Source organism: Anastrepha obliqua, chromosome 1 (assembly GCF_027943255.1).
Source record: "Anastrepha obliqua isolate idAnaObli1 chromosome 1, idAnaObli1_1.0, whole genome shotgun sequence".
In the NCBI taxonomy this organism is placed as follows: Eukaryota; Metazoa; Arthropoda; class Insecta; order Diptera; family Tephritidae; genus Anastrepha; species Anastrepha obliqua.
In genome coordinates, this window is record NC_072892.1 from 124,803,361 (window position 1) to 124,816,426 (window position 13,066).

Sequence of the window (13,066 nt, forward strand, 5' to 3'; positions counted from 1 at the left end):
CTTTATGATCGCTAAATATGCACTGGGGTAATCCGTCATCATAAACTAGTACACCAAAGCAATTAATTGTGAAATATCCTCATTACTTTTTTCGCTGACGCTTTTATGCAGAACATTTTTTATATTTGCAATTTATTTCTCTGTGACTTGACAAGTTTAAAGTTACACTAATCGATATATATATTTTTTTTTTTTTTTTTTTTTGTAGTAAATTCAATGATCGGCTATAAGTTTCCGTGCAAACTAAGTATGTATATAACAGTTGCAAGCCATTTTATAAGCTCGTCTCTGACGTTCATTGCCCTGACTCTACGCCATGCCTCAGGTTACTTACGAGTGCAAAATTTTTATGCCAAAATACAGCATATAATGAAAAAAATATTGTAAATTTTACTGCAAACCCAGTTATAGTGTAAGAAAGAAATTTTCTGCTATAGTCAGCATTATATTGATTTTGATCGGCATTGCAATTGCACACAATATTAATGCTTACTTGAGCGTATGTTATATATTATATGTATTTGCATGCGAATATGCGCTTAAAATACCCTGAGGTGAAAAAGTGTGTATGTAAAAAATTGTAAGACATGTACACCTAGGCAATTATACTCGTATGTATTTTGTGATCGGATAGGCCTAGATCCGTACTATAGCTACATCTATTGTTATTGTCCTTGTTGTAATAGCATAAAAGATTCCACAAAATATTTCAAGAAGTGATTATTATTGTTAAGCTACTGCGCACTGCATCCAAAAGCGATCTATGTGCAAAGACTGCCACCGCCAAAGTGAGGGAGCCGTTTTCTGCCTAGTGCAGGACATTTACAAAGGATGTGTTCTGAATTTTCAGTCCCATTTCACAGAATCGGCAGATGATGGTCTCAGAGAGACGGCTACAGTAGCCTGTCTACTCTGCTGAGTGAAAGTAGTTTACCAGAAATTCCTCTGTACGGCGTTAGGAATTGTTTCACTTGTCGCTGACCGTTAGAATTTCGCCAGTGTTCAACGAACTTCTCCTCCCACCTCCTGAGAAGTTCGTTAATGTGGCTCTTTGTAAGTTCGAAGAAAGGCTCCGGACCAATTCGGGACATGTTTGCCGCTTTTTTTTTAGCTAGGTGAACCGCTATTTCGTTTCCTTCATGTCCTTCGTGTCCCAGCCCAATAATACAGTATGGAAATTCCCTAATATGTTGAGAAGGTTCAGGCAGTTATGTTTGAATAAATGAAATTTTGCTCTCTCATATTCCCCTACTTTACAATTTTTTTGGCTACATGAACACCAAAACTTGTAACAATTGTTCTTGTCAAAGACCTCAAGCCTGAATCGAGCGAAGGTTGGGCACACGCACAGAAAGTGGTCCGCCGTCTCATCCTCCTCTCCACATGCTAGGCAGAGTGTCTGAGAGGACCACCTTTTCCATGTGATTTGCCCATAGAAAGTGGCCCGCCATCAGTCCAACCACAGCCCCCTCTGCTTAGTGACAGGAGGAACTGCGACAGTCGGTCGGACATGACAGTCTATCTGCATTGTGCCAAGCTCATTTGTGGGTTAGAGTAATCCGTTTGCTAACCGAGGCTTTAATGGCTGCAGAAGGGAGTGGAAAAACGGGTTCCGGGCCAAGAAAGTTGGGCTCTGAGCCCATTCTGGCTAAAGAGTCAGATATCTCATTACCCGCGACACCCACGTGTCCCGGGACCCATGTTAACGTCAGGATATTATGTTTACCGACATAGTTTATCCTGAATTTACAGTACTCGACTACGCTTGAAGTGGTTGAAGGGCTGTCTAAAAGGCCATGAGCGCAGCTTTACTGTCGCTACAGGCACACACAGATCTACCAATCCATCTGTTTTCCACAACAAAGTTCATCGCTTCTTGGACAGCATACACCTCCGCTTGAAACATAGATGCATGCATTCCAAGAGCAAAGTGCAGTTTTGTCCCGCTGGACTCCACGAGGACACCAGAGCCGGAACCGTGCTCGGTTCTGGAGCCATCTGTGAAAATGCGAAACAGTGTCTGGATGGCATGGAGTCAATGGGCATGGCAAGAATCGTTGGATCGAACCATGCCTACTCTGTTGTTGAATGCCGTAGAGGAACCTTACCAGTTCAAGACCTCTGCTTGGATGAAAGCATCAAGTGGTGGCAGACTAACCAAAGCATCTAATGTCAGGCCTGAAGTGGTCGGAAAAGCTCCGGTGCAACAGATGGCCACAATGCGTTGTAGTCTCGATAAGGTCCTCCTGACAAGTGGGAGTCTACTCATCCAGATCATTGATGCATAAGTGATAATAGGTCTTATCAAAGCCGTGTAGATCCATAGGACCTTGCTAGGAGAAAGATCCCACATTTTCCCAAAAACACCCTTGCACTGCCAGAAGGCTGTCAGCGCTTTGGATGTTTTTGTTTCAACGTGTGACTTCCAAAGAAGTTTACTATCGAGGATTACTCCAAGATATTTGATTTCTTTGGATAGCTGGATTGTGACTCCTTTTAGTTTAGGCAGATCGAGTCCATCAAGCTTTCTCCTTCTGGTAAAAAGGGCAATACCAGTCTTGGTGGGGTTCACCGATAGCCCATTCGCACAGCACCAAGTGTCAATTATATCCAGAATTGCCTGCAGAAGTTCATAAGCGAAGGGCGAGTTACCAAACAGGCAACGTCGTCCGTATATGCTTGTGCGTAGACTCTGGAATATATGTTCTTTCGTTTTTTTTTTACTCTTGTCCGATTTTTGATTTGACCTACTGTAATCTGTTTTGGGTTTGCCCTACAATAAACTCATCAGCACATTATATGGTTTTACAATCCACTATTTCATTACCATACATCTGTACATACATACATATATACGTACGCACGTGCCTTAAATAAGGCTTGCAAGTTAGTAATAGAGTCTGGACTTCCGCAATTCAATACTCCGCTGCAGAGTAGTTGGCGAATGCCAATGAACTCAGACTCGAAATTACACGCTTATGTACTTTTACGCCTACCTAATTCAGAAATGCATGGTTACATGCATTTACATATATACATACATACACTTATGCTCACACAATTAAATCACTTCATGTGATTACAATATTCGCAATATTTTTTATGCTAAATTTTAATTCGTTTTTTTTTTATAAAAACATAGTTCATTGTGCAGCAGAAATCGTATAAGTCAAAACTCAAAACTTTGTACAAAATTCACAAAAATTTAATAAATTTCAAAAAATTGTCATACAAATGTTCAACTTGTTAATCAGCGTCCTTAGAAAACTTCTGGGTAAGCATTTTTATGGATCATTAAATTTTAGTATTATAAAATATAAATTTTAGTATTATAAAAGTCGTTAAAAACTCGCGTTGATTTTTGAAACTTTTTTGCTTAACATACTGAGAAGTTTCTTCCATGCATGCACGGCAGTCTTATATGAATTACATTTTCAGAAAAAGTCTACGAAAAAAATTTTCATGAAAAGTGTTTGCGCATATTGTAAAAAGATGAAGTGGCTTAATTATATGAACACAAGTGCATGTATTTGTGTCTTTATGATCCAAAATTATCACGATATTGTGAGATGAATTATGAATATATTCAGTCATTTTTCACGAAAGAGGTTCAAAACTCGTTTGCTGGATATAAATTTATATTGTTCCAGTAGCGTAAGTTGTTGTTGTAACAGCAATATTACACCCCCCGTGAGTGTAGAGTAATCACCGGTTGTCTTGGTCTACCTCATCTAACGGTAGGCCCAGGAAACTAGGTGTTTCGACGGGTTGGGTCCAGAGGGAGAGGGGTGTTAGCTGAGTGGGTTTTGAGGGCATGTGAAAAGGTGGTTAGTGTCGTGCAGAGTGCCTTCACATGCAAGACATATGTTTAGTATGTCGGGGTTCAATTCTGGATAAGTAGGAGTTTAACCTGCTACAATATCCAGAACGTAATTGTGCCAGTGTTACGCAGGTCTCACGCGGAAGCTGGAGCTCATCATCTGCTGTAGGTGGTGGTTGGACTCCGATTACTCCGGTAGCGCAAGCTACACTAATGATGCAACGATAGCTGTAAATTAAATGGTAGGTGGTATTGTTGCCTTTGTAAGAGTGTAAAATAGTCGCGTTGTTTTTGTTGTAGCAGCATAAAAATTCCCCATGCATATACGGGGAACGCTGCTGAAGTGGCAGTACTTGGACGGATATAAATCCAGGTCGCTCCGGTTACGTAGAACTGACTGTCGTCCTCCCAATTTCTTGCAGCTTTTGGAAGGTTCGGTGCATTAAACGATCACCTATTCATAAATAAGTAACTGAAATATACACAATATATGATAATACTCACATTTCATAGACGACTAGAAAAAAACAAAAATATTTTATTTTACTTTTATTACTGGCTGACCAGAATTTTTCTTTTTTGTTTTGCTAAGTTGCATATTCTTGGCATATTTGCCCTTTTTTGTTACAATTGCACTTATTTTTCTAGAACACATACACAAACATTTTCACATTTAACACATTTATATTATTTTTTCTACTGCTAATATTTCTCAAAAACAAAAACAAAAACAACAACATTAAGCCTGTAAATTTTATTTACCATGCAACCTCATTTTTTCTCCTTGTTCGTAGTTAGCTCTACAATCAAGATCTACTTAAAATATATTCAGTTTTTCAAAGACGAAATAAAAAAAATATGCTTTGAGATACGAAAGCATTTTTAACATTAGTTGCTAAGCGTCTTTAAATACTAAAATACTAACAATGAAATATTGTAATTTTCTACATTACTATTAGTTTGCGCATATTATGCATTATAATTAGCAAAAAATATTATTAAATATTTTCTAAATTTAAGCTTGAAAATAATTTATCCATATGTATTTCAATATTTACAATTATGTTTAGCCCCAGGAAAATATGAGTATACAGCCAAACAATATATTCATTCACAAATTTATTGAATTTCGATATATGGGTAAGTATATACATATGAAAGCTTTTCTTTGGTGAAGTTTCCAAAATGATGGTACAAAGAGTTTAGAAAACACTTGTGGGCTCTGGTTGTTCATTTACTAGCAAACAGTAATCACTGAGGAACAAGACTGCAGGCAAGAGCTTTCTTTGGCTTTGGCATGCTTTTTAGCTTGGTTGAGACTTGACTGTGGTAAATCCGAGCAAATTTAGATCCATTTGAATCATCTAAATGCAATTTATTGTATGACACGGGTGGGTGAAAGATTTTCTGGTAGTAACACATTTGTGCATTTTTCAGTTTTAAGCTACCATTAAACACGATGCCTGCTTATCTACCAACGAATTTGATGTTTATATTGATCGTCAATGGCTATTCGTTTTATTGTCTCGTAGCCTAAAATTATGCTAAATGAGAATGCTGCAGACTGCACGAGGCGTGCAGACAGACCTTTAACAAAACAGTTTAGATGCTCTTCTCGCCACAACTCTTGAAATGCAACACGCATGGACTCTAATCGTTGGACCTGCATATATAAAAAATTAATTGTTAAAAGGAACATTTTAAATAAATTCATATTACTCACCTGCAAACGCGCTCTTACAATATCGAGCGGATTAGTAATTATGGTTGTGGTAAATCCTCCTAAACTTCCGGCAATGCACTGTATAAGAAGATGCGAAACCCAAGGTGGACATATTCTGCACAATTCATCTAAAATTTGAGTCAAATAGTACTCAAGATTATTTGGAGCTCATTTATTATATTTTTCACTACGTTACCTTGGTAGAGATGATAGAAAGCCCACCACATCGCCGAATTGGGTACATATGCCATTAAACTTGCTGTATAGCCACGATAGAAGCCACGAAAACCATCACGCTTCAATATTTCGCGTGATATATCCATTGACATCGTAAAACGGCTACGTTTATTCCCTGTTTTTATGCCAAGCGGGTTCATATCAATTCGGGCGTTGCCTGCATGTGCTGCCATACCCAAAACCATTGCGTGTTGCGAAATTACATCGAAAGGCACAATAATTGTTTGACCCACGAGCGATGCACAGCCTCCCGCAACCAGTGCTTTAGTGCGAACACCGGCACCAATTTTATTCAGCAAGTGACGAACGCCTTCGTATGTGCTGATATAGAATACGCCTGACACAATTTGCACAGAAGATATCCAAAATCCGCGGTATAACCCAGGAACACCTTCAGATCGATATATTTTTATGGCACAATCAATCATGCCTTTATACACATCGCTTTTATATTGCACCTGTAGTTGGGTCTTAATCACGGTTAATGGAAATAGGCAACACCGCACAGAAAACGAGCTCAACATGGAAAGTGGAAAAAATTTCGATTTATTCATCATATCCCACTCGATGGTGCGTATGTATGGCGTCGCATCCATAGAACTGCCTGAGCCGGTAGAATCCCCATTAGCAACCGAAATGCGATTCATAATGTTAGCTCTTAATCGTAGCAAGTGTAGCAACTATGGTAGTGCTTGCAATGACTATGGTGCGTTTGGTTGCAAACTGTTTTGATGACGCGCACATCCAGATTATTGCTGCAATGATTGTAAGAAATTGCGTCAGTTCTAAGAAAGCACTACGCTCCGAGGATCTCACAAGGAGAAACTAAGTAAACTGCATATTGTCCTGAAAGGAAAAAATTAATGAGCTCTTAAATCGGTTTATTCCGCATTCAATCTCCTCGTACGACATTTGTCAGTACCCACCGCTTTGGTTCACGGTTATTATCTGAACATAACAAGAATATACCATCAACGGTAATGAAACTAAACTATTTACAATTTGTTCATCGCTTCTTTGTAATTCTTTAAACCAAGAGAGACACTTAAATCCCTAATTTAAGATCAATTATATAACATTAGCGCTTGACTACAATGTGACAAACTTGCAAACATCTTCATTCTTACGAATGTAATCTGGCCTGAGAATATTAGTCTGGCTGATTCGCAAAATGTACCACTCGAAGATAGGTGATTATTTACCTGGGTAAAAATTTCTGATATTTATACTTTAAAATCTGAACATCATTGCGTCAGACTCCAAGCTTATAATCATGACAAATGTATTTCTTTTTTGTCTAAAATCGAACCAAATCACAACATAAATCACTCGCAATAAAAAAATCTCTAAGTACTAAGTAAAACATAATCATTAAAATGACAAACGTCAACGTAGCTGTCAAATATAGATAAGAAGTAGTATTGCCACTTCACCATAATGCTGATAGAAACATTTTAAGTCATTTTCACTTATATCATAGAAACCAAATTTTTAAAATACTACCACATGTTTACCGAAATAAGATGGAAATTTATTATAAATATTGTGAATAAATAGATTTTATAATATTTTTGGTTATTGCTTCTGAATAATAACAAATTAAGGAACAATAAAATGCTTAAAATAGTTTCAATATCTAGAAATATTCTACCACACTTTGTTAGAGATCTACCACAGTTTGTATTAATAAACTACCAATAAATTGGTTTCTGAAGTGGCAGCTCTTGCTGATTTGAAGGATTTCAGGTTTGCTGTGCATTGAACCTATTAAGAAATTCATTACGATAAATTAAGTTAAATTATCAAATGAAAGTTGCTTATTAGTATCCTTGTATATAGACAAGTTGCAATTGTACAACGCTTATAAACAATGAATAAGAAATGTTGAAAAATAAAAATAAAAATTACGATAAATATTTGTAACTGTAATAAATATTAATATTATATTTCCTTGACAATAAATTGAATAAAAAAAATTATGTAACGTAACAATTTAGTGTCATTCTTAGTTGGAACATGGTTAGATAGATATTAGTTGAATAAATCTTATTGGTAGAGTAAATCTTGAATTGAAAAATCTGCTAAAATCTGAATAATACGCTAATCCATCGTTTTGCGTTCATATTTATTTCATCGGTTCCATATCCTATACTTTTAGCGGAAAAGTTCTTGTTTCAATAAAAAGATTAGTAAATTAAAAAAGCTTTTATTGGGATACAAATATAAAAATTCAGATAGACATAATTAAGATACAAATTAGAAATAAGGAATTCTTCGCACAAAGTTGAAAGTCTGAACCAATTTGGGGTTTGTTATTCCAAGCTACAGAAAAAACTATGTAATTTGAAACTAAACAGTCTTCAAATACTGACCAGCACACGACATTCGCATAAAATAGGCGAAAATGGTGAGTCACGCACACAAGATGACTTTAGTGCCGAAGTTGATGTTTTTTTTTTGTTTTTGGCAATTTGACAATTCGGTGGTTTAAAGAGTCCTCCTTCGTTGTTGTTGCCTTGCTTATTAGTTTACATTGTCATTCAAACCACCAAAATGCAATAGCTAAATACAGTACATGTTAATGTTGTTGTTACCCTTTCGAAGTCATGCTATATGAATTTGCCTTGCCCCTGACGAGCATACATACATATGAGCATATAGTATGAAAGTTCTTAGTACATGCATGCAAATGTCATTTACATATCCATGTTCATTTGTATGCATGTGTAAAATAATTCCCCTGCAGTCAAATGCACTAGTTGTAGACTACTGTCTACTAGTATGAGTCGCAAGTAGTCACGCAACTGTCTTTTCTCCATACAAGCGACTGGTATTTTTAACATGTCCTACGCAACATCAATTGTCAGATTTCGGTCAGAAAAATAAAATATCAGTCTCATACTAGTTCAAAATATACAAAAAATACTAGAGCAATTATGCATCAAAACTACTTGTTAGAAGCAATAAAAACCTTTTTACTAAGTATAATTTAAAATATTACACATTTTTATTTAACGGTCTTAGATTTGCTAATTTTAATCATACATTTTCTAAATATTGAGGGATTGGTATTATTCCAAAGATTAAATAAATGCATTTTTCATTAAAAGTTATTAAAAGTAAAAGATTTCAAGTAAAATAAAAAGTATTTTTTTTTATTTTCCTAATAATATCAAATATGTTTTTACTGGAAAATTGCTTAATGTTGTAGCAGTTAAATATAATTATTTTTTTTTTTATTTTGCCCCTTTTAGTAGAGCAATTGATTATTTTAATAAATCTATAGAAAACTAGATGTTGATTTTTCCATACCAAGATCTCGTTTTGCTTTCATAAAAAATCTTGTTCTACTTAGTCATTAAAAAGCTAACATTACGAACTTTCTGTAACATTTAGTCGAGGCGATTTTTCTTAATCATAGGCTTAATAAAGAAATGAAATGAAATACATAAATCATTGAATATTTTCTCGTTATAACATACGCAAATAAAAGTAAATTAAATTGTAGAATTTAAATGAAATAGGCATGAATAAATCGTTTTCTGATCGGTACAAATGTCGTATTTTTCGGAGTAGTTCGATTTCATTCAAGAAATTCTAGTTGTCAGTTAGTGTTTTTTCTGACTAGTTTTGTGTTTCTAAGCAGGACCCTTATGAGTGAGCATAGGCGTATAACTATTTTGAAAAATGAATGAAGTTTTAGGAGTATAGGTCAGAGCCTAATCTGCATACATATCCACTAAATCCATGTGAACAAAGTACATTTCTTAGTGAATTTACATGTAATATGCCGGCAGTAAGTCCTTGATTCATATAAAAAGAGGCTTCCAATAGCAATAGATTGCCTTCAAGCAACAATAATCTTCAAAAAAGGTCCTTATAAAAATCGCGTACCCTTCGGAGAAGGTATGAAACTCTAAAAAGCATCAAGGAGCACATCAACAGTGAAGAAACCCAGTGAGACACTAACCATTTCACATGTCACCACAATTCACATAATTCAGCTCGTTTAACAGTACTTCCTTATTGGCCCAACCCTATGCAAACAGCACGTTGTGCCTACCTGTGTCTACCGTTAGATAACTTTTTAAGATAACAACGCACTTCACAAATCGGGGAAAGACACGGCCTAAGCTTGGTATGTACATATGTATGTGTGTGCATACGTGTGCATGTTTTCACACATACATTTATATATATACATAAGCCCATATGCTACAGTAAGCATACATACATACGTATACAAACAAGCTTTGCATATAGAAAAATTACTAGCCTTGTATTCATCCGCCTTTCTCGCATAATGTCATATGTGTATATGGATATGTATAAACACATCTATGTATGCTGGCATTCATATGTACATCAACATCGACCGCTGCTTGTAATTTTACACACATATGTACGTGCATATTTATATACACATACGTAGATTACAAATGTAGGTTTGTAAATAGCTTCACAGGTCCTGAAGTAGTGACCAATAGAAAGAACAAATAGGCAAGTACAAGCATGCGCAGTGCAAAATAGCTGTGCTATGCTCCGCCTTCTTCGCGAAGATGTGATACTCAAGATGAACTTTATCAGAATATTTGAATATCCTTCAATGCAGTAACGGTCAGAATTTTAAAAGTGTAGCATACATTGCGGAGCATTTGATAGCATTTGTTTAGGAGTTACAATATTTTTGATAGAATTATAAGCAAAAGTGAAAAGAACTGGTGTACTAAAGTAAAAGAAAAAAATACCCTTAACAATTTAAAACAAAATACAGAGAAAGCACTAATTAAAACAACAAAATCAAAACCTATTAATCTGTGAAGCAATTCCAAGCATAATAAAAAAGCATACAAATAAAAATACCCAAAGGATATATAAATTAAATGAGCGCGAAAAAATCTCATGGATAAATTGGTAAGATATTGAACTGGAACATAGAGATCCTAAAATTAAGTTCTCTAAATGTTAATCAAATTTTTATGAGGTTCACATTCAACGAGCTTTTTTTTTACTTTTATCAAATATGTGGCATCAATGATAACAAATAATTACGCAATATTGTATGAATGGAGCTTGCATCACAAATTTTGACAGCGTCAATGTTTTATAGCTCTGCATTTGATTTTGGACAACCTTTATGAGTATAACGTTGAGCGAATGACTTCCGCGATTAAACTCGTTAAATCCGAGCTTCATTTTAGTAAAGGATGGGGCTTCAAATTGTAAATAAAATTATCGTTTCTCTCTTGTCCTGATGTTGTTGGACTCCACCATCCTGATAATCCACATCAAAAAACGTAATAAAAATTGCATGACAAAAAACTTTAACAACTTATAAAAACACAAATGGAAATGTCAGCTAGCATTATAAATAACATTATAAATAGTGAGCCTCGTATGTTTGGTTGCACATTTTGTTTAGAAATTTATGAATGCCGGCAATTACTAGAAATGTTTTTACAGAATATAACTAGAAAATCGGTCAGAACATTATTCTGTTAATCTAATAAAATATTTAGAAACACTTTAACATTAAGTGAAATTTACTTTAAAACTTTTCCAACAGCAGGGCTACATTACAATTTTTTTATTAAGAAAATACAAGTTTTCTTCTGTATGCCCAGCGTTTGATCTCACTATCGATAGTACACATCAAGCAGACTTTTCTAACAGCAGTCGTCTCTCTGCGCTCAATGTCTGTCATAGGTAGGTAGGTAGGTATGAGGTTGCCAATTGACGAACCTTGGTCTACTGTAGGCCCATTGAGATACCACCCAGTGCTGTTCTCCCTCCTCACTCTGCACTGTCCTCATTAGCCGATGTGCTTAGTTTTAAATTTACTACTTCTGCCATATTATTCAAAAATCTTTTTCGAGAATATTGAACCTTCTTCTACCCAGTGCCATGTACCCGCATAGAAAGTGTCATAAAAAAGCTTCTTATAAAACCTATTTGCCGTCCAATAGCGGTATAAAACTACTCATTTCTTCATTTGTGAGTCAATATCTAAAACTCATTGGAAAATAAGCTTGGCTAAAGCACCAGACAAGAACACATGACATAGGTTCGAAAATATGGGTCGCCAGCGGGCGCCCGGAACTGTCCTTTTTGTGAGAATTTTATTTGTTTTCGGCCTGAGAGAGCCACTTTGAGAGAGTAATTCGTGTTTCTCACTTTTAAAAACAACAATAAACAACAACAAATATCTTTATTTAAAGAAATATTTTTGGTTGTTTGCAGTACATTTTACGTAATGATTCATTTATTTCTAAAATATTAGTGACATATGTATGCTAGTATTAAGATGAGTTCAGGTAATTAGAATTGCAAAACAAAAATAAATTAATAAAAACAAAACACGTCATCCGCTCTTAGAACTAAAAGTGCATGACGTGTCTTAGTGGACAAATGTACCCAAGGGGTACGACCTGCATTTGAATGTTCCCACGACAGTCGGTTCTACGTAACCGGAATGACCCGGATTTATATCCTGCCAAGGACTGTCACTTCAGCAGCATTCCCCCTATATGTATGGGGAATGTTTATGCTGTTACAACAACAACCTGCATTTGAAGCTAGAAACGTACGCCAATAGTGCGAACCAGCTTTTCGTTATTTCATTTTGTGCTGGCATCCTAATGTGCGAAAGAAAAAAAACCAAATCAGTTGGTCTACCGATATAACCTTTAATAGATTCGCTTTGAGTTCTTCTGGGCTGTCTACGCTCAAATGTTCGTAACTTACCCGAAAATTAAAAAAAAACAAAAACATACTTAGTATTATATGTACTGTCGTAACGGAATAAGCCTTAACAACCGCGCTGTTAGTTCTGCTTTTTCCAAACTGGATACAGAAGCAAAGCGAATGGGTATGGTGATGAACGAAGACAAAACGAAGTACCTTCTGTCTTCAAACAAACAGTCGGTGCTCTCGCGTATCACCACCCACTATTGACAGTTATGATTTCGAGGTTGTAAGAGACCTCATTTATTTACAAGCCAGCATCAACACCGGTAACAATGGCAGCCTTGAAATCCAAAGGAGAATCTCTCTTGCCAAAAAGTCCTACTTTGGACTAAGTAGGCAATTGAGTAGTACAGTTCTCTCTCGAGGAACAAAATTAACACTCTATAAGTCTCTCATCATGCCCGTCCTCTCGTATAGCGTAGAAGCTTGGACGATAACAGTATCCAATGAGGGGTCACTTGGAGTGTTTGAGAGATATGGAAGATTTTTGATTATTTGCATGTTGGTGACGGTGAGTATCGTAGACGATGGAATAATGA

The 13,066-nt window shown here is 35.9% G+C and overlaps 1 protein-coding gene across 2 annotated transcripts; it reads right to left on the reverse strand.

The window, feature by feature from the left end:
* Positions 1-4,356: 4,356 nt before the first annotated feature.
* On the reverse strand, positions 4,357-7,145 carry LOC129235993 (solute carrier family 25 member 44). 2 transcript variants are annotated; one of them, XM_054870114.1, is made up of 4 exons: positions 6,983-7,145; positions 5,740-6,535; positions 5,544-5,671; positions 4,357-5,483 (listed from the first exon to the last, which is right to left on the reverse strand). In XM_054870114.1, exons 2-4 carry the CDS (start codon positions 6,425-6,427, stop codon positions 5,292-5,294), a joined length of 1,008 nt encoding a protein of 335 aa, XP_054726089.1. In that variant the 5' UTR covers positions 6,428-6,535; positions 6,983-7,145; the 3' UTR covers positions 4,357-5,291. The 2 variants fall into 2 exon arrangements, with proteins under 2 accessions (XP_054726089.1, XP_054726088.1); XM_054870113.1 differs by having other exon boundaries at positions 5,740-6,626.
* Between the last annotated feature and the right edge of the window lie 5,921 nt (positions 7,146-13,066).

Bases quoted from the DNA above. Each gene is read 5' to 3' on its own strand.
- LOC129235993 (XM_054870114.1), bottom strand. From the start codon at position 6,427: ATGAATCGCATTTCGGTTGCTAATGGGGATTCTACCGGCTCAGGCAGT. The intron at 5,672-5,739 runs GTAACGTAGTGA...CTCAAATTTTAG, and splicing joins TTTCTATCATCTCTACCAAG to ATGAATTGTGCAGAATATGT. The intron at 5,484-5,543 runs GTGAGTAATATG...TTATATATGCAG, and splicing joins TTGTAAGAGCGCGTTTGCAG to GTCCAACGATTAGAGTCCAT.